Source organism: Gavia stellata, chromosome 4 (assembly GCF_030936135.1).
Source record: "Gavia stellata isolate bGavSte3 chromosome 4, bGavSte3.hap2, whole genome shotgun sequence".
NCBI classification, from domain to species: domain Eukaryota; kingdom Metazoa; phylum Chordata; class Aves; order Gaviiformes; family Gaviidae; genus Gavia; species Gavia stellata.
The window spans coordinates 80,163,091-80,182,956 of record NC_082597.1 but is presented as its reverse complement, the minus strand read 5'-3'; the positions used below and the strand labels follow the sequence as shown (position 1 = coordinate 80,182,956).

Here is a 19,866-nt window from a genome sequence, read left to right as displayed (position 1 = left end):
TTGAGTGTTAGTTACCAAGGAAACTCCCCCCCACCTTTTTTTTCCCCGGCAGCCAGAATAAATGTTCAAAGCATTATGCCTGAAATAACAAAGCAAGGTGATGATACTCTCTGGAAGACTTTTGCTACCTCCCCTTTCCAAGGTGTGCTGCCTTACCTGTTTTACAGGCTGGATTGAATGAGTGCAGTGTCCCACTGCTAATCTCTTCAGACTTGTGCTATAGAGAATTGATTGTACAAACTTCAGGGAGGCTGCAAGCTGCATTTCTGACGGATGGCTCTTGTGCCGTCTTGCACAGCAGTGGCTCCAGGTAGACCATTATTGAAAAGAATGCTGTGGATAGGGAAAATGCTTTAACTACCTCCTCTGACTCCTGACCCAGTTGTGTAATACAGGGGTAATTTCTTTTTAACAATGTATTAAATGCCTTGTGCGCTTACTGTAAGATACAGCTAGTAAATTACAGCTGTACGGGGTGGGAAAGTATTATTTTCTGATGTTTGATGGTATTTATGAGGAAAAAAAAAAAATCATTTGCCCAGGAAATTTTTGCTGGGCATGTGGAAAGCTGGAGCAGAGCATCAGATTTTTTTTTTTTTTCTGATTGCAGGTTCACATGCCCAGATATGAGCGCCTAGAAATAAGAAAGATATATAAATTTGAGAAGAGTAAATAGATTTTTCTCAAAAAACGCAGCCTTGCACACACCTAAGAGATTCTCCTGTGAATTAGTTGTTCCATTCTGGTGCAGGCAGAAAGAGGGCTTGTGGGAACAGGACTGAACCACTCTAATGGCAATCTCTCTTCCCTGGGACCTCTAAATAGGGAACCAGGGCTGGCTTTTGCTCAGCTTGCTCTGCAAGTAGAAGTGTACCTAGCAACAGATTCAACTTCAAAATAGTGGAGCTGCATTTCCCTCGGACTCATTTAGAAAGAAAGTTCCTTGAGAAGCTGACCGTTCTTCTTTGAGGTGATTTTGACAGAAGTCTTCACATTCATTAGTCCTGCGACTTAGAAAATAATCTTTGCCTGTCACATCCACATTCAGACATTTATAGTAAAAAGAGGTCATTTGAAAGGCTTTCCAAACTGATCAGAGGTTGGGGGTTTATGTTTGATTTTTTTTTTTGGTTTTGGGGTTTTCTTTTGGGCAAAGGAAGAGGGAGAAGGGGAATGAAATAATAGGTACTCTCTGGTTTTATATAGTAGTTGTCATTACTGACCATACAAATACCCAGCATTATTGCTATGTGTAACCCTTTAACCCTCCTTTTTTTTTTTTTTTTTTTTTTTAACCCATCAAGCTCCTACAACCTTCCTGTTGTTCAGTCAGAAGAATGCAATTAATCGCATGGTGATAGATGAGCAGCAGAGTCCAGATATCATACTCCCTATCCATAGTCTCAGGAATGTTCGAGCCATCGATTATGACCCCCTGGATAAGCAGCTGTACTGGATTGATTCTCGGCAGAACATCATCCGGAAGGCACAGGAAGACGGCAGCCAGGTATCCTGGGGGTGATGGAATTACTAAAAGATGAGGGAGGCATGCTCTGCACCCAACAATGAATGATTGTACATGAAAAATTTAGATACACAGACTTCCTGTAGATTACTAGCTGTCGCTTGGAAAAACAAGTGGCATCTGGAGTTTCTGGAGTCCTCAGCCAGTAATTGGGGAGGTGCAGCAAGAAATAAAGCATGGAAAACTAAGGCCAACCTAAAGATACTGTTGTTCACAGTGCATTATTTGCTCAACACTGTCTTTTGGCTGGGCGCTGTTGGAAACCCCTATTTGAGAGAAGTGAAATGTGGAAGGGAAGGTTCTTGGGAGAAACAGAGTATGTGAGAAAGAAGGTAGAGTTGCAAATGAGCAAGGTGCAGGGGCATTGACTCTGAAATGAAGAAGGTGGGACTTTGGGAGCGCACAGCTGTGTCTGAAGCCTCCCAGGCGGATGGGAAGAGAGCTGTTGTCAACTACAGAGGCACTGAGCGAGGAGGTTGAAACTAGTGATCTGTAAGAGATGTAGCAGGCTTGGGAAAATGTATTTGACTGGGGAATACAGAAAAAGGTAGAGTAGGGTAGAAGGCAAAAGGTGATACAGGTTTAGTGAGGTTAATTGTGAGCAATGACTGCTAATTCATTTTCACATTTTAAAATAGATTTTGTTTCTTCCTGATTTTTTTGAATGAGGGAGGAACGGGAGACTGAGATGAACAACGCAGAGGTGCTATATTCAGTTTAATTTGTAAGAGTGTGGTTTTTGGTGGTGGGTGTGGTGGTAGTTGGATCCTACTGAAATGCCCTTCAGCCTTAAGTCTTAATTTAGCAATGGTTTTAATTTTGGAATATCTAAATAATTTGACACCCAAAATGAGTCAAAGGCACCAAGTTTTTGCCAGCTTCAGCAGAATAAACAAATGCAAGACTTTTAGGCACACCCTTTCATAGAGGTGACAAGCCAAATAAGAAAGTTAGGCAAATTTTCTGGTGAAGTTTAATTTTGGGGTGAGAGGGTGGAGGCTGCTCACCTCAGAAGCATGAAGTTTTCCAAAAAGATTATGTAAGGCCATGTTTTGTAAGTTATCAATCAACCTTTCACTACAGGGAGACTATGCAGTTTCTTTCTAAAAAAATAATAAATTAAAAAAAAGAAAGGCATGTGAACTCCAGCGGACTGGACCAGTAGAAGGCAAGAACTTTGAAGCAGAAAGGTATTAGCTGGAAATGCTCTGAAGTCACTGTCTTACGCTAGCTGAGATCCTTTCTGTCTGTTGGCAGAGTTGCCTTCCCGTTTATTATTCATCCCTACGTTATAACCCCCAAGTGTGATGGCAGTGACGGTGGAGAAGAATGAGGCAAGAATTTCAAGTGCTGTCCGGCCTCACTTTGCCTGTGGTTTTTATCTGTTCAGCTGCAGCTTTGGGAATTAGCGGTGATGCATTTCTGTTGTAGAGTACTAAATGTGCAGGGTTTGGCTCTATCCAAACTGAACTTGGAGTTGTCAAGAAAGCAGAGGGAACGTGAAAGCTGCCCCTGAATCTTCAACATAGGGGCCATTTGGTCTTATTGGTCAAACTTACTGTCTTACAAGCTGCAACCAACTTACATGATTGCCATTACAACAAACCATCAGGACTAAGTGTCTATATCTGATTAAAGGTGTTGGTGGGGCAACTGGACCTGAGTGTCTCCTTACTTCATGATAGTATTTTGGCTGCCTCCTTTTGCTAAGCAGTAGTTTGATGTGGTGCATCCATAGCAAATAAAATTGCTCACGTTGGATCAGATTAAACGTTCTTCTGTGGGGTTGTTTTTCCTTCCTTTGTAGAGCCTCACTGTTGTGACAAGTCCAGTTCCCAATCAGAACCTAGATATGCAGCCTTATGACCTGAGCATTGACATCTACAGCCGCTATATCTACTGGACCTGCGAAGCTACCAATGTGATCAATGTGACACGCCTGGATGGGAGACCCATGGGAGTGGTGCTCAAAGGAGATCAAGATAGGCCCAGGGCCATTGTGGTGAATCCAGAGAAAGGGTATGTAGCTGGGAGAGTGATGTGGGGAAATTCAGGCTGAAGGTCTTGAGAATCAAATTGTTTTCTTGCTGCTAATTGGTTTCTGTTTGTCGGAATAAAAACGTCTTTGACGTTTGTTAAGATGTCTTGGTCATATAGCAAAAATGTGGAAAGATCAAATAAACCTTTTTCCTCTAATCATTCCTATTCCAGATACATGTATTTCACCAACCTACAGGAAAGGTCTCCTAAAATTGAGAGAGCAGCATTGGATGGAACTGAACGAGAGGTCCTCTTTTTCAGTGGTTTGAGCAAGCCTATAGCCTTAGCTATTGACAGCCAGCTAGGCAAGTTGTTCTGGGCTGATTCAGACCTGCGGAGAATTGAAAGCAGTGACCTTTCAGGTAGAGTAGCACTTTAATTCAGTGATTCATTTGTGTGGTGTGGGTGTGGGGGAATGCAGAGAAAGGTGTCTTCTTTTCCTTCCTACTACAAACAGTCTGTACTGTGATTCTAATCGCTCCCTAAATTCCCAGCCAGGGAATGTGCATGATTCACGCAGCATGCCTTCACAGTCTCATGCCTCTATCTATGATTTGCATTATTAATTGCTACACATGCTATTTACTTCAGTTTCTCACTGCAAGACCTTCGTGTGGTTTCCCAAAGTCAGTTCACAAATAAATTGCAGCACTTCTGGAAAGGGGAGGGAGAGGGTTATTTTTAAAGGCATTTGGTTTGGTGCAGTAATCTGTCAATCAGAGGAAAGTTTCCCGTTAGTGGAAAAATCTTTCCTACAGAGTTAAAGCAGCAGGTGTGCAGGTCACTTAGGTACCTGTCATTTAGGGTGAAATGATGTGAGAAGGATAGAGCAGGTCTAACGTCTCTCTGTTCTCAAAAGGCAAAAAACTCCCTCTTCCAGGTATGGAATTCTCTTTGCCTACTCCCTAAGGTTGGTTATGCTGCTTGTCTGACCTCCTCTATGAGGTGATTTAGCTCATTTAACCATATAAAGAAAACAATAACCTAACAACAATATACAGAAAAAGAGAAATAGAGAACACTGTTCTGTTGATTTGGAAAGCTGAATTGGTTCAGCAAGAGTCCAGCAAGCAACCGGAACTGGAGCAAGCGAAGAGGCAAAATCACGCAGTCAGATTGGGTGAGAGCGACTGAGATGTCTTTTATTTACTAGCCAGATCCAGCAAGCTGCTGGATCAGCTCAGCTGTCTCATGTGGCTTTGGTAGTAATTTGTTGTGATACGAGTTGGGCTGGATGTTGCTGCTGGGAGTGCCGGGATGTTCTGAGCACATACGTACCTGTGTCTGTTAGGTGATGGGGTTTATGTCCCCCTCGTGCTGCTGCTCGTGAAGGGCAGCGGCAGAATTTCTCCTTCCTCTGCAGTAAGTCCATCCCCAGTTTGAATAGCGCGTGTCCTTGTACTTCAGCTGCGTGTTAGTCTGCTGTCAGAAGCGTAAGTACACACGTAAGGAAATAAGGACACACTTTGCGATCTGTGAGCAAGTTTGAAAATTTGACGAGAGTATGGTAGTTTGTAGTAATGTCTTTCACTGATGACATGATCCCTTCATTCAAAGTAAGGGCATGTAATCCCACTGAGACCAGTGTGATTTTCAGCCTTTTATTAAGCTGCTAGAATAAGCTTTTGTTTTGGAAAACATTTCAGTTTTTCTAGATGATTGGAATGGAGGTTCAGCAAGACAGTAATTTTTTTCAGTGATTAATGTTGTGTGTCACTGGAAGATTTAGAGTCACTAATGAACTGTGATATCCTGACTGTTTACTATTTTAAAACACAGGACATGAGCTGAGTTAGTGAACTGTTTTTAAAAAAAAGTGGTAGGGTGTATCCCAGCATGTTCTAGGCTATCCCAGACCCAGGGACTGCATGAGTAAAGTAATGGGCAGCAGCAGAACATCATATGTGCTTTGTTTCGCTCTTTATGTCTGTTAGCTGCCAGAAATTAGGGCACCAGAGGGGGAGATGGGTCTAAATTCTAATCCAGTCTGTTTTTAATGATTCTGCGGGTTTTTTTAAAAAGATGTTGCTGTTGGATCACCAATGTTGTATAGTAAAAGCTTGCCATATTTTCGAAGAACATGAAGAAATACAATTCCAAAACCTCTCTTGCTTTTTGGCCTTTGCACCGCAAATAAATTGCTATAATCACCACGATAAATTGCTAACTGCTGAGATGCATTCCTGCGCTTAGGAATGCTGATTAATAGGCTCTTTGACCGTCAGAGTAATTTTTCTGCATGTTAGCTTCTTAAAAACATGCACAGTCTCTTGCTCTGTCGACTCTGTAGATGCCAGTACCCATAAAGAGAAGGAGAGCCAGAATGCCTTTTATGTGATGCAGTCCTTCTCTTCCTCCCTGTCCTTCAGGCATGCAGTTAGGACTCGGTTATGCTGCCCAAATGGGAGATCCTATTGAAGCTAACCAGATTCTTCACATGATTAAGGGGTTGTTTATGAAAAGATGAGTGGAATTAGCTCCCTACCCTGGAAACTATTTGGAAATTAGCTCTTCTATTCCAGAATAATTAGTGTGATTTGGAAACGTCTAATGATTCTGGAATTAAGTAATTTTTATTTGGAAATAGAATGAGCTATGGGTGTGTCCTGATTTTTGTATTTTTTTGTTTGTTTTTAAGTCTTTTTGTAAAAGGTATGGCTGAAAAGAGAACGGTGATGCCAGGAGACAAAGCTCCTCTTAATCACATCTCCCTTTCATCTGCCATTCCCAGTAAAGGGGACTAGCACCCTGATGAGTCAGCTTTGGATTTGATTGTTGGTTTATGGAAGGAGGGATTTCGGTGTCTCGATTTAGTCAGAAATAGTCAGTTACACTTGGTCACAAATATTAAAAAGAAAGATTAAGACAAGTGAAAATTTTAAGCTTCGGAGCTTTAGGAGCATACTGCAAAATGCCATGCTGATTGACATGGGCATGGCAGAGCAGGGCATGTACAGACTCCATTTGGGTAGGTCAAGGTCGTAGTTTTATCTATATTCTTTCCTGTCATCTTTGCATTTTCCCCTCTTCCCAGCTTAGCTTTTCTTCTCCCTGAGATTGCAGGTTGCTGTTTCTTACCTTTTCCCTATACAATGAGTCATGTTCATGGATGGGGGTTAATAGACGGTTGCAGTTATTTAGTTTGACTTACATCACTCAGTCTATTAATTTCTACATCAGTCTGGGTATAGCCTCCTTCAGAATCCGTCAACGTCTTTTCTTAATCAGATCATTGCTGGTGTTGTTCCAAAGTGGTAGGCGAGAGCCCAGTCTAGATGAGGATTAATATTTGAATTTCTGTGTTCTGCTTTAGATGTTACCACTTGTTAAATGTTTGGAAGCTTAACTTCTGAGCTCTGTGTGCACTCAGTGAAATGGAGATAAATACACTTTTCCTAGCTGAATTTGTTTGCAAGTCATCGTCACTGACATACTGTTGATTACATTCTCAACAAGCCAAAAACCATTCATGCTACTAAACAAAGCAGAAGGATAGAACTTACTCAAATTATAAAATCATGAAATCTGTGTGCCTTTTGTCCCATGACATTATCTTGTGTGGGCACAGTGGAGACATAGTAGATTTTTTTCTGTGATATTCAGTTGTACTAGAATATTTTTACAGGACAAAATACAAAAACTTATTGGAAATTGTTTTGTGGATGAATATATGCAAAGATATTGTCTGCCATAGTAAAAGTGAAAAATAAGCATAGCAGTCAGCCCAGATACCTGAAATACCAGGATTTATATGTAAATTTTCAAGCTGTGGCCCAAGTTTAGACTGTGGGATACTGTTTCAGCATTTCAAAATTGCAGCAGTTTCCTTATGTTTGTGAGTAATTTTATGCTCAGAATCTGATAAACCTCACTGAATATTTGAGTGTTAACGACCATGTCATGTCATGTAAAATAAATGAAGCATGGCTTGAACCTCACTCTTGAGCTCTCAGGTTTTGAGTAACATATTTTCCTTCTGTGCATGAGTTATGAAGTCTTCACTGTCTTTGGACAGTCTTCAATGATACCTTTAAAACAGCTGTGGACTGTCTTCTGTTTATGTGGAGTGTTAACCGTGAAGTGTGGCAGTTGCTCTTGACTATATTTAATGCCAGGTAATCCAGCACAAAAGTCAACAAATACTCTTCAGGGGTGTAAGGCTAAAGCCTCTTGGCTGCTACTGATGATTGCTAAAGGAACTGAGGAAAGTAAGTCTTAACTGGGAGGAAAGGAGTGTTCCCAATTTAGCATGAAAACCTTAGTGAAGATAATGCAGTTGAAACAAAAGAATATGAGGAAGTCAGAAGTCAAGTGTTTACCTTCATCTCGTAATTCATGTGAAAAGTACTAACTACCTTGTCTTCACTTGTATTTAATCTTGTATTAGTTAACTCAAGCTAATAATCCATCTTCTTATTCCCTATTGTATGCCAAGACAAAGCAGTTAATCTCTCCAAAAAAGCATAGGAGAATGAAAAGAATTACCAGTTCCCATCATATCGATAAAAGACTGGATAGACTCATGAGAGCTGAGCCCCCAACTCCAGATGCTTCTTAAATACAGTAAATGTATTTGAACCACAAAAACTGTCATCCTGATGAAAGTAGGAGAAAAATTTGATCATCTGTCTGCAAAATGCATCAGTCTTGTATCAGAGGACCCAGGATTGCTTGTGTTATTACTTCGTAGTGTTCAAGTAGTGGAAAATAGTGGTGTGAGTCGTGTAGAAAATGTTTGTGATCGCTCAACTAGAATCAACTGAAATACTAAACACTCTTTCCCATCTGCAGGTGCTAACCGGATTGTTTTGGAAGACTCTAATATCTTGCAGCCTGTGGGACTAACTGTATTTGAAAACTGGCTGTATTGGATTGACAGGCAACAGCAGATGATTGAAAAGATTGATATGACTGGTCGAGAAGGACGTACAAAGGTCCAAGCTCGTATTGCACAACTCAGTGACATCCATGCTGTGAAAGAGCTCAACATTCAGGAATACAGTAAGTGCAATCCCTATTTGCAAGCACAAACAGTGCCTGTGGGGCTCGAGGCAAGGAGATGAGCCTGTTTTGCCTTGTCACTGATCGACATCAGTGCAGATGGAAGGGCCAGAAGTTGGTATTGTTTTGTGTCTGTGCATCGCCAGGGTGCAATTACGTTTGTTTCCTTCGGGCAGTTGGCAATGGGCTGGAAATCTATCACAAACCCAGCATCGTGTTTTGTTGCTGATGACAACTTTATTGGGAGTCCCATACAGGCACCTGGCATTTGAGTGTCTGTAGGCACAGTGGAAATGTCCTGTTATCCCTAGTAGACGATTACAGCTGCAATACACTAGTGAGTCGCTATTAGGTGTTTGCTCCGTTTAGAAAAGCACAACTCTCAGAGCCTTTTATTAGCAATAAATGTTTCAATGGACTGCCTGCCTTGAAGGTAAAGTGGACAATTTTTGATGGTGGCAATTCGTATTGAAAGTAAATGACAGAAGAGCAACATTGCATTGCACAAAGGAAGTGTGTATTAAGTAACAGTTTGTGTTGAACACGTCTGCACTTCTAAAAAGTTTTCTGTTTACCAGGATATAGCCTTTCCCCTCCCACGCGCACTTGAAACGACAGGAGCTGGATGGTTAAAGCAGTGGAGCTGCCGTCATCCTGGAGGAAATAGGCCTGGTTAATAGGCTGTGGTGCATGCCTTGGAGAAATATGTAGAAAAATGTCTGGGGATGTTTAATTAAAGCATCAGTGCAGACTACTATGAGTTTTGCTATTAATCTCAGTGAATCTGTCAGGAGTTCCAAGAGAAGTATGTTGTCCTTATTAAACATTAAAATGAAGAGACATATTTATCTAGAGCATGTTAATTTGAGTTTCAGAGACAGTGTGGAAGCTTCAGAGTTCATAAATTAGAAGAGTTTACTTTTTTAATGGTCTTTGTTAGAGAAAACGAAGTATGGAATCCAAGGCATCTCTTTGTATTACTAGTGCTACTCTTTTGGCTGCAGAAGTAATTCTACCTCACACAAGGACCAAAATGCGTTGAGTATTGTTTACTGTTTTAGTGGATTACATGGCACGATTCTCACAATGTTTCAGATCACGGAAAACGATAGATGTGCGTCATAATTATTGATGTGTGTAAAGGGAAAAAATGCACACAAGAAAGTACAACTTTTATCAGAGTTGGTTTTAGTAGTGCTCTCGGGGAAGTAATGGAGTTATGTGAGCCCAAAGAAATCACTGAAAAGTTGGAAAAGAGGTGAGGATTTCTTGTCAGTACCTGTCTGTCTTATTTTTAAAATCCCAGGACAACATCCTTGTTCTCAAGACAATGGTGGCTGCTCGCACATTTGCATCGTGAAGGGCGACGGCACCACGCGCTGTTCTTGCCCAGTCCACCTTGTTCTGCTGCAGGATGAGCTGTCGTGCGGAGGTAAGTCCTTCCCACGCTCTGTGTCACTGAGCTCTCAGCTTCTGGGTTGGGGGGGGAGTGTCTCCATCTTTAGGGGTTGCCTCTGAGCAGAAAGAATGTGACAGTGCACCAGGTGCTGTTACACACTCTTACACGCTTACCTCTTTGCCTCCCCCCCAGCTAAATCTGCAGGTATTGAGAAGGAGTAAGAGAAGAGGAAAAACTCACTAGTTGACTGTTGAATAAGGATTTCTGTTCACCCTTTCTACTTAAGACCACTGAATTATTTCAACTTGATTTTTTAATTGTATGATTTTTATTACTTTTTTCTATCACTCTGTATGTTCTCTTTTTTTCACATAGTGGTAGATTCTCATCTTCTGGCTTATTGCACCATGTCTGTGCCATTTTATTTTTCTCTGCTGTCCTCCTCAAACTCACCCTGTGCGTGTCCTTCTGAACTGCAGTCCCAGAAGGGCGAGTTGCCTCCTCCATGGTGATACGGCCACTGTCGCCTACGCCCTGGTGTCTCCAAGGGTGGGATTGAAATAGGGGAGAGGAGAGGCACTTTGGTGCTTGGGTCTCTTTGTGCCACCGTACTGAATGGATTTATTATGCAATCTTCTCGCCATCAAGGCGACGTGTGGTCTCACAATGGAACAAGAGCTAACATAATCCAGATATTTTCTCAGAGCAAGTTTAATACCAGGCCAAAAAAGCGGGGGAGGAAAGGGGGATTTAAAAAAAGGAAAAAAAACCTCCGCACTTACTTACTGCATGAGATTAACAGTTACTGTAGTAAACGTTAAATAACAGCTAACAGCTGTGTTGAGATAGCAGGACTTGACTAGATGGAACAGTGTTTTGTTGTTTTAAAAGGATTTTGACTGAACAGAGCTGTTGAGGGCACATAACTAGACATTGAGTCACAGTGCATCCATCTGCAGCACATCACATCCTTTTAACATTTTCTATACAATGACTGTCGAACATTAAAAAGAAAGTGAGCTGTTGGTTGTGTATACAGTGGTGTTGCAGGAAAGGGGGAGTAGAAAAGTGTGTTGACTTTAAATGAAGCCTTTTGAAGACCTATTAAGAGAAGGGTGTAAGAGGCTGAAGTGGGGAGGGAAGAAAATAATTGTGTTTTGTGTGTGCATGTTTCTCTGTTCCTCTAGTTCTTTGTCTAATGAGCCCCCATCGATGTGAGCGTGCATCAGTCGCATGGGGCTCCAGAGCTGCACAAATGACTCTGGAGGCAGCAGGGGTGGAAGTAACCTTATGATGTGGCACGTTTATCAGCTGCTTGATAAATGAAAGCAGTTGAGCTCTTCTTGTCCTTACATGTCCTGATCTGCTGTTTGTTCACCTGGATTTTTAATTTTTGTTTGTTTGCTTGATTTTTAAAGAACCACCAACATGCTCCCCTCAGCAGTTCACCTGTTTCACAGGTGAGATTGACTGCATCCCGGTGGCCTGGCGCTGCGATGGTTTCACTGAATGTGAAGACCACAGTGACGAAAAGAACTGCCCGGTGTGCTCGGACACGCAGTTCCAGTGTGAAAGTGGACAGTGCATAGACAGTGCCCTCCGGTGCAATGGAGAAGCAAATTGCCAGGACAACTCGGATGAGAAGAACTGCGAAGGTACAGAGGATCTTTCAAAGTGTCATGAAAATAGAGCTGTCGTGGGGACACTATGATAAATACCAAAGTTACTGCTGAGTAGGATTTGCAAGGATTCGAGGTTCTGCTAGTTTTTAAATTGGTCTATTAAAAGGGACATTATTTCACAACTCCAACCTTTTGTTTTTCCACCTGCGCAATGGAAATAACACCGATCTCCTGCACAGTGGTTTAAGCTCTGTTTGTGAAAAGTACTATTAAAAAATGGTATGTTTTTAAACTCTAAAAACCTGGTAACTGAGAGTGAATTACAAAGTGGAGCAAATCCTTGTCATAGTTTTTTGTGTAGCTTGTACCGAGTAAAGGTCTTGGGATTGTTTATTTTATAATACCTGAACAAAACAAAGTTAAGCTTTTCTGAGTAAGTGGGAGTGAGAGACAGACAAGATTTCTGGAGACCTCTTCTTCCTATAGAGTACAGGCAAAGAGAGTATTTAAGCCATCATTAACAGAGGGAAGTGCTATTGCCAACACAATGAGAATTAGGTTCTTTTAATTTTGGAAAGGACAGGTTATGCTGGTGGAATCTGAACTACCCCACCACTATACAAAGTGAAACACGAGCAAACTCGCCCTTCCTTTCCCCACTGCACAAGTACTGAGGAGTTGTAGGGACAACTTGTAAGCTTGAAAGGATGCCTCTTCTCTATATCCTTTCAGTACATTTTCCTTCTTTGAAGAGGCTAAGGGTTTTTGAATCAAGGCAGAATTCCCTTCCAAAAGATGTGCTCCATCTCAAACAAAAACATACATACCGATGCAGAAATTCCTGTGTGACGAAAGGTGATTGTTAGCTGATGAGATGCTGACATCTGAAAATACGCTGTGCAAGTTAGCTTCCCAGTTGTCATCCAGCGACTGGAGATATCAGACCAGGGGCTGTTTATCACCTTCAAAGTGGCTCTGTTATTCAGAGTATTCAAATTGATTACAGATCAGAAAAGCCTTTAGTTTGACTTCTTAATTCAACTGAAGTCAGAAAGAATATCTGGATTTATGAGAAACAGGAGGCAAAAAGATGTGTAAACAACAGCAGCCAGCACCTTGCCTGCAGCACCTTTTTTCCCAAAGTGATAGTTTACTTTTTGAGTGTACTGGCAAAGCTCCAGTTTTATCTTCTGTCTTTCATTTCAGTTGAAAAACATAATGTCAAGTGAAATATATTGTCCCGTGATCAAGGAGTTTTCTGGTGTACATGAAGAGTACACGGGCATTGAGAAACCACATTTATCTTTCTTAAACAATTTTATCATCATGGTTTGGCAGATTTATTTTTAATAACTTAATTCTTCTCTCTTGTATTACAGTCAATGCTTAGAGTTGGGGATTCTTATAGTAACTTTGCAATAACCATGTCCTGGGACAAAGTGCCTGTGTTCTCAGTGGCCTTCTGCTTCTGAGCTATTTTAGTCAAGATAACTTTATCTTGTAGTGTCCTTATTGTAAACAGGCAGTAAGGACCAGGTACCCACTGTGCAATATCCTCAGCAGAACACTGAACCACTTTTTCTGCATGGTTGGCACGAGGGACTTTGTGTGCCACTGACTACTTCAAGAAATGAAGCTAGCAGCGGGCTAAGCTCTCCCAAGATACTCCTGATTATATGCTTTAATGTCTTGTTTTCTTAATCATTTTAAAGAGTAGAAGTCTTTGATACTGACTCTTGGTTTGTGGGGGGTTCTCTTTCCAGTGCTTTGTTTAACTGATCAGTTCCGCTGTGCCAGTGGGCAGTGCATTGGGAAAAGCAAGAAATGTGATCACAACCTGGACTGCAGTGACAGCTCAGATGAGCAAGGATGCTGTAAGTGTAAAACCTGAGACTAGAGACTTGATTGCAATATCCAAAATTTGTTTCTTACCTGCTCTACGAGTTAGTTTTTATTCTGCCAACCAGACTGAATTAATTGTTCCCAAAATGGATGCTCCTGTTCCTAACTGCTGTCATGCAATTAATGCACAATGCGGTGGAATAGGAATAACAAAAAATAACTAGTATTCTGAACGAGTAGTCTCTGAGGCAGAGCAGGCTAGTTATTTTTCCACTCACTTTTTTAAACATTTAAAAGAAACAAAAGGTTTGTTTTACTATATTCTGTTAGTGTGCTGAGATGGTGCAGTGTTAAAAAATCTTTCTAGCAGGATGAGGCTTTTATATAAACTGCTCTGCTTCATGGTTTTCTTGTCCAGAGGATTAATAGCAGGTGCTTTTAGAATACGAGGAACACTCTGTTTACAGAATAAACCTTCTAAAATTCCCTTTGTATCTTGAAAAGATGTAATTCTGAGCTTGATTTATGATTTGTAACATGTGATATCCCCCACCTTGAAATCTCCAGAGCTATGCAAGCAAATCACTGCCTTTAAAATTCCAACTTGCAACTTCATTTTCACTGTTGGTGCTTTAAAAGAAATTGTAAATAGGGACATCTTTTCGTGTGTTAGAGATCCGTATATCACAGTTAACACACAAGTAACTTGAAAATACAAAGCCAGAGTTGGACCCTTGATCTTAAGGAGGAGTAATAGGGGATGTTCTGTCATGCTACCAAGTTATTAGTGACAATATCACAGACACGTATAGTTATCTTTATTATAGTTCATGTATTTTCTGGTTTTATAACAGAGGATGGAAAATGAGCCCACCCGGAGTAAGACTGCAGTTGTCACTGTCCCTCTTCCAGTATGATCAGAAGTCTGTTTACTTGTCTCTGTAGACTGTGACAAGGTGGTGGAAGTGTGGGTTTGGTGTTCAGGGAGAAGAAAATGTGTTGAGGAAAAGACTTTCAGTAATGGATAAGATGTAAAACACTGACTAGAACAGGAAAATACTTTAAAGTCTGCTTTTCTTGTCAAATTCATGAAGCACAGGCAGGGGGTTGTCAGTTATTCCCAGAAATGTCAGTGCTTAGAATTGGTATTGTAGGGAAAGCCACTCATTTTCACTGTTGAATAATCATTTCAGATACAGATTCCTTGTAAGGATGGCACCTCTAAAGCTGATGCTCAGCTATATCTGTAACCATCAGTGTGGGTCAGATGTGGAGTAGGTTAGGTAGTTTAATAAATAGCAGCAAACCCAAAATTCATCACTGGTGCATTGCCTTTACTGTTCAGCATAACTGGATGTTACACAGTTGAGAAAAGGGAGTGCCAATCTGTTACACTGAGTGATAACTTAGGTGCTTGTGTGATGAGATGCAACATGAAAAGTAGTAATTGTCATCTTTAATGACAAGAAAAAGCATATCTGGAGACACCAGCACAGTACCATCTGGAGTCATGGCTGCAGGTCTTGTTCATGCAGTTCAAAGGATAGCCCTGCCTGTCAGCATGAAGCAAGATCAGGACCTGGTTCATCAGCCCCCCCTGCACATGCATGTACTGTCCATTTCCTGTCATTTGTGATTCAAAAACCTCTCTGCATGTGTGGAGGTCATCTTGTGCACAGGTAGCCCTTACGGACACTCAGAGTCTTTAAGCAGACCTGCCCCAGTGCCTGTTTATTCCTCCCATATATTAGTTTGAAAGCTGTTGTCTGCCTACAGAAGAGGAGGCTTTTCTTTTTCCTGTGTGGCACGTGAAGCTGTTGGATTAACTTACACGGTCTGATTTTCTTTTTTCCTTTTAGACACAACGGAGGAGCCTGCGCCACAGCCCAACAACACAATAGGCTCCATCATTGGTGTCATCCTTACAGTTTTTGTGGTTGGAGCAATGTACTTCATCTGCCAGAGGGTGCTGTGCCCACGCATGAAGGGAGATGGGGAAACAATGACCAACGATTACGTGGTGCACGGACCAGCTTCTGTACCTCTTGGTTACGTGCCTCACCCAAGCTCTTTGTCAGGGTCTCTTCCTGGTGAGTAAATGGTGTGATCCTTGTCCTGCTCTTTGGCACCACATAGTTGTAGCTGAGGATATTGTGCATGTATGCACAGGAGATGTCCGTTCCAGACGCGTAATTCTTGGAAGCTGTTGGAAGCCAGGACTGTCAAGGCTTGTCACCATCCTTCTTTATAATAACGAACTGCTATTTTACCTATGCTATTCACGAGCATTTAGATACTTAGCAGAACCGTAAATAGATGCACATACTGTGGGAGTTCTCTTCTTTTGCTGCTAAAGAAGCCTCTTTTTGGACTATAATAGCATCGGCAAGGTGTCGTGACAGTACAGGGTAAAGTTACAGAGAGTTATATTCATGGGACTTTAAACATTATGTAATTATTCTTGTTAGATTTGTAGACTGGGTTTGTGTGCTTGTGAAACTTCTTGTGAAGTCCGTAATGAGCAGCAATAACTGTGGTCTCGGCTTATTTCGTTTGATGATGAAGTTTCCAACACCAGTCCAAGCACATGATGCTACTGCTGTTTATAAAGTAAGACTTAACCGCAACGATGCACTTCATTTATATGCATTGCTTCTGTATATATTGATTTAATAATGTACTGTAACATGTGGCTTTGGATCCAGCAGGTTCCAGTCAGAACACAAGAGGTTCTGTGAGGCTGTTACAGGGTTAAAATAATGCACCAAATTTCTTTGCTTTCTGTAATAACTTGCTTTCACAAAGAGAGTCTTTGAGCAGAATTTTCGCCATTATTTCGAGCACAGTGGCATACTTCTCCGTTTCCCGCTTGGACTTTCTGCCAGTGTGCTTCAGTCCAGTAGCAAAAGCTCACTTAACGGTGTGGAAATGAAAGAACACAAACCCTCTCTCTCTCTCGCACAAATTTCAGTTGCTCAGCTGAGGTGGTCAGAGTCAGCTTCGTGTTTTATTCTGAGGCATAGAAATAGTGCCTGAATGCCTGTTCTCTCAAGTCTTCTCCAGCCGTTCAAGTGAAAGAAATCGGTTTCTCTTCTCACAGCTCTGGTACAGCCCAGTGCCAAGTCCCGCCGTTGAGTAGCTGATACACAAAACCAGTATGTTTATTCCCTGACAGTCTTCATTCCAGTTGTCCATCAAGGAGCACTGAATTTGCTCTTAATACCAAGAAGATTAATTTTGGGTTTAGGAGTTGTGCTTATACTGCTGTTATCCTCCAGATTATTTTTTTTAAGCTTTCTTTTCTCTGTTTGCTTCAAAAGATTGATTGTTGACATCTCTCTTTGTTCTTCAGGGATGTCTCGAGGTAAATCTGTGATCAGCTCCCTCAGCATTATGGGGGGGAGCAGCGGGCCACCCTATGACAGAGCCCATGTCACTGGAGCCTCTTCCAGTAGTTCTTCAAGTACCAAAGGCACTTACTTTCCTCCAGTAAGTCATTCTAATATTCATAGACCTTGAATAACTTTCAAGTGTGTGCCAAGGTCTTTCTGAGGATAATTAATTGACAGATTAATGTTTTGTTTTAAATTTCTAGCCTAATAAACTTGTTTGAATATGGAGTAAGTGATTTTGAAAGGGAAGGGAGAGGAGATTGTCTTTTTCCAAAACAGTGTAGGAATCTTCTGTTAATTTTAAAAGTTACGAGAGAGCTCAGTGCCCAAAAAAGACATTAGATTGAATGTCAGGGGAGATGAAAAAAATCCCTATAAATGTTGAGCAGCTCTGGCAGAGTGATCTCCTTTCATTATACTCTGCCATGTGCCTCTGGAGGTAAAACTACGGTTGATTCTGTATAGACCTTTCAAGGAATTAAAATGAAGTTTTATGTCACGTGTCTTTCAAGTGACAAATAAATAAGTGTCTTGCAACTCCATAGCATTCCTTTAGTCACAAATGGGTAGTGTGCTGCGTAGATGCTCTATAAAAGTTGGTACCAGCCCTAGAGGGCTCCCTGTCTCTACTTCTAGCATCAGCGGTTGTTGGTTTAGATATTTTTATATGAAGTCCACCAAGCCACTGTCGAGTGTTCAGAGAGTAATATGCTTGGTCAGGCTGAAATCTTCAACTGTCTGTTTTCAGTTCCGAGAATCAACCCATTACATTATAGCTTTAAATCAATCAACACACTGTTTGTGCAGTAAGAGCATGCCTGTGTAGGGAAGAAGTGCTTGCCTTGGACAGCACGCTGCAAATATTATGAACAGCATAAAACTTGGGGGCTACAAGTTAGCGGGAGCAGACATCTGCCAGTTTGCCGAGGGCAGTGGTATCCCTAGTGACAATCTAGCGTTGAAAAGTTAGCTTCAACTTTCCTTTTCAGCACTGGGTATGTCAAAATAGCAACAGCAGTCAGCGTTTTTTGAGAAGAGCTTAGTAATAGCTTCTATGGGAATGGTAACAAGCGGCATTTCCAGTGTCTGTTAAAGAACTGGGGAATAAATAGAAGAAAAATCCTGTTTGTTGGGAGGGGCTACGCATGCAGTTCTTAACTTAAGGTTCCTATTAAACAGTACTAAAAAGAAAATTTATAAACTGATGTTTTCTTGAGTCTCCTTCATATCTTTTTTTTTAACTATGGCTTTTTTCTTTTTTTTTTTTTCCCCTTAGATTTTGAACCCACCACCATCACCAGCTACTGAACGTTCACATTATACCATGGAATTCGGTTATTCCTCAAACAGCCCATCCACTCATAGATCCTACAGGTAATTACTATTACAATAGCTTCTGTCAAGATCAAAGCAGTTAGCGTGGAAAATGTGGAATAAAGACAGTCTCTGCTCCCTAAGAATTGCAATCAAAGGCCCAAATTCTGCAAGCACTAAAAGAGGTCCTTAAATGGGTTCACGTGTATCGTGTCACTGAACCGTGCGTGGAAGTGCAGCGCTGTTTGAGGTAAATCGTACAGTAAGTGGGTTAGTGGTACACCTCTTGGGTATATTGCTTTAGCGGGAATGACAGCAGTCAGCACAAAATTAGCTAAATGCTAAAAGAAACCTGGTACCATGATAACTTTGAGCCAAAAATACTTACCCTGGAATGAACCCTGCCTTGGTTTAGGCTTCTGTCGTAAATAATTTGTTACGGAATTATCAGATGTGACAGGCAAACACCATGTGGAGGAAAGATGGCAATATAAAGGCGAGTAGGTCAGAAGTAACATTAATATTATGGCCTAGATAAAGCACAGAAATTCTGGTTTGACGTGTTAAGGGTTAATATCTGAAAAAGGTTGCTAACCTTTTGCTTATTTTCTCTAATATTTATGGGCATACAAGCTTTATCTCTGTTTACTTGAATGTATCTGTCTCACCTTCCCTGTAAGATGCTATTTAGAATTCAACGTCATTTTATAACTAGCTATCAAAAATAAAGAAAGAGACACTTACTACCCAAGGGTGTAAAGATTCCCCTCCCAAATCGCTAGTAGATCTGGTCAATGAGAAGAGAGCGCTGTGTTTGTCTTCTGAAAGAAATGCCTCCCTAACACAGAGCCTTTGGGGGCTTTTGGATAATGAGCTCTCTGGGGCTGAAAAGACATCTCTTCTCCATTAGTAGAAAATATGGCCTCTGTTGTGCAGAAGGTCAGACCAGATGTTTATAATGGTCCCTTGCAGCCATATGAAAAATCTTTTAAAATGATGAGTAATTTTCTAATAAACCCAAATTTTGGCATCGGCATGAATCATGCTGATCACTGGTTAGCTGCCGTGACTTTTTTAGTATTATAAATGGTATTAGGGATGTAGTGTTGGGTCGAATGTTTTCCGAATGCTCCCCTACCCAAAAATAAACCCTGGCCTTGCTGCTCCTGATCTTCCCGTCTTTCCTAATGTTCTGACTTGAATATAGAGGAGCTACATCCCCACCTGCCCCCAACGACTGATTTTGGTGCTGACAATTGTAACTACCACTCACCTCCATTTCTAATTTGTTTTCTTTAAACTATCTTGGGCTTATTTTAAAATACGTTTTGTGGTAGCAGCGTTTGGGAATTCCATCCCAGTTACTGCTCTGGCAGGCGATTCTCCTGATTCTTATGAATGTGCCAGGTGATTTTCAGTCTACCTCTCTTTCTGGGCTTGGAAATTAGCATCCAGAAACCGGATAAGGGAAATAGAATATCTTCTCCATACAATTGCAACACAGCTATTTTTTTCCCCTGGTGCCTTTCCAGCTCCGCTCTTTCAGTAGCACCTTTTTCTACATCAGCTGATGCCTTAGGGAGCCTATTGCCTGTAGATAATTAATAATTAGTATCCCTTTAACTCATTGCTGTAATTTGTTGCTGTAGCGCAAAGGTGGGCCTTTTGCAGGGGAATTAGTGAGTTTGTGATGTCTGAGAGAGGAAGGCACGATGCTGTGGTGAGACACTG

General features: G+C 41.3%; 1 protein-coding gene across 4 annotated transcripts in view; it reads left to right on the top strand.

The window, feature by feature from the left end:
- The window catches only part of LRP6 (LDL receptor related protein 6), a 106,880-nt gene that overhangs the window by 86,435 nt on the left and 579 nt on the right, over positions 1-19,866 (top strand). For 3 of the 4 annotated variants that reach the window (XM_059817264.1, XM_059817262.1, XM_059817261.1), the window contains 10 exons: positions 1,305-1,507; positions 3,333-3,544; positions 3,737-3,927; positions 8,357-8,566; positions 9,873-9,998; positions 11,384-11,620; positions 13,351-13,461; positions 15,289-15,519; positions 16,782-16,918; positions 18,098-18,195. In XM_059817264.1, the coding sequence (XP_059673247.1) occupies positions 1,305-1,507; positions 3,333-3,544; positions 3,737-3,927; positions 8,357-8,566; positions 9,873-9,998; positions 11,384-11,620; positions 13,351-13,461; positions 15,289-15,519; positions 16,782-16,918; positions 18,098-18,195 (1,756 nt within the window). The remainder of the gene's footprint in view (positions 1-1,304; positions 1,508-3,332; positions 3,545-3,736; positions 3,928-8,356; positions 8,567-9,872; positions 9,999-11,383; positions 11,621-13,350; positions 13,462-15,288; positions 15,520-16,781; positions 16,919-18,097; positions 18,196-19,866) is intronic. The other variant, XM_059817263.1, reaches the window with a different exon arrangement.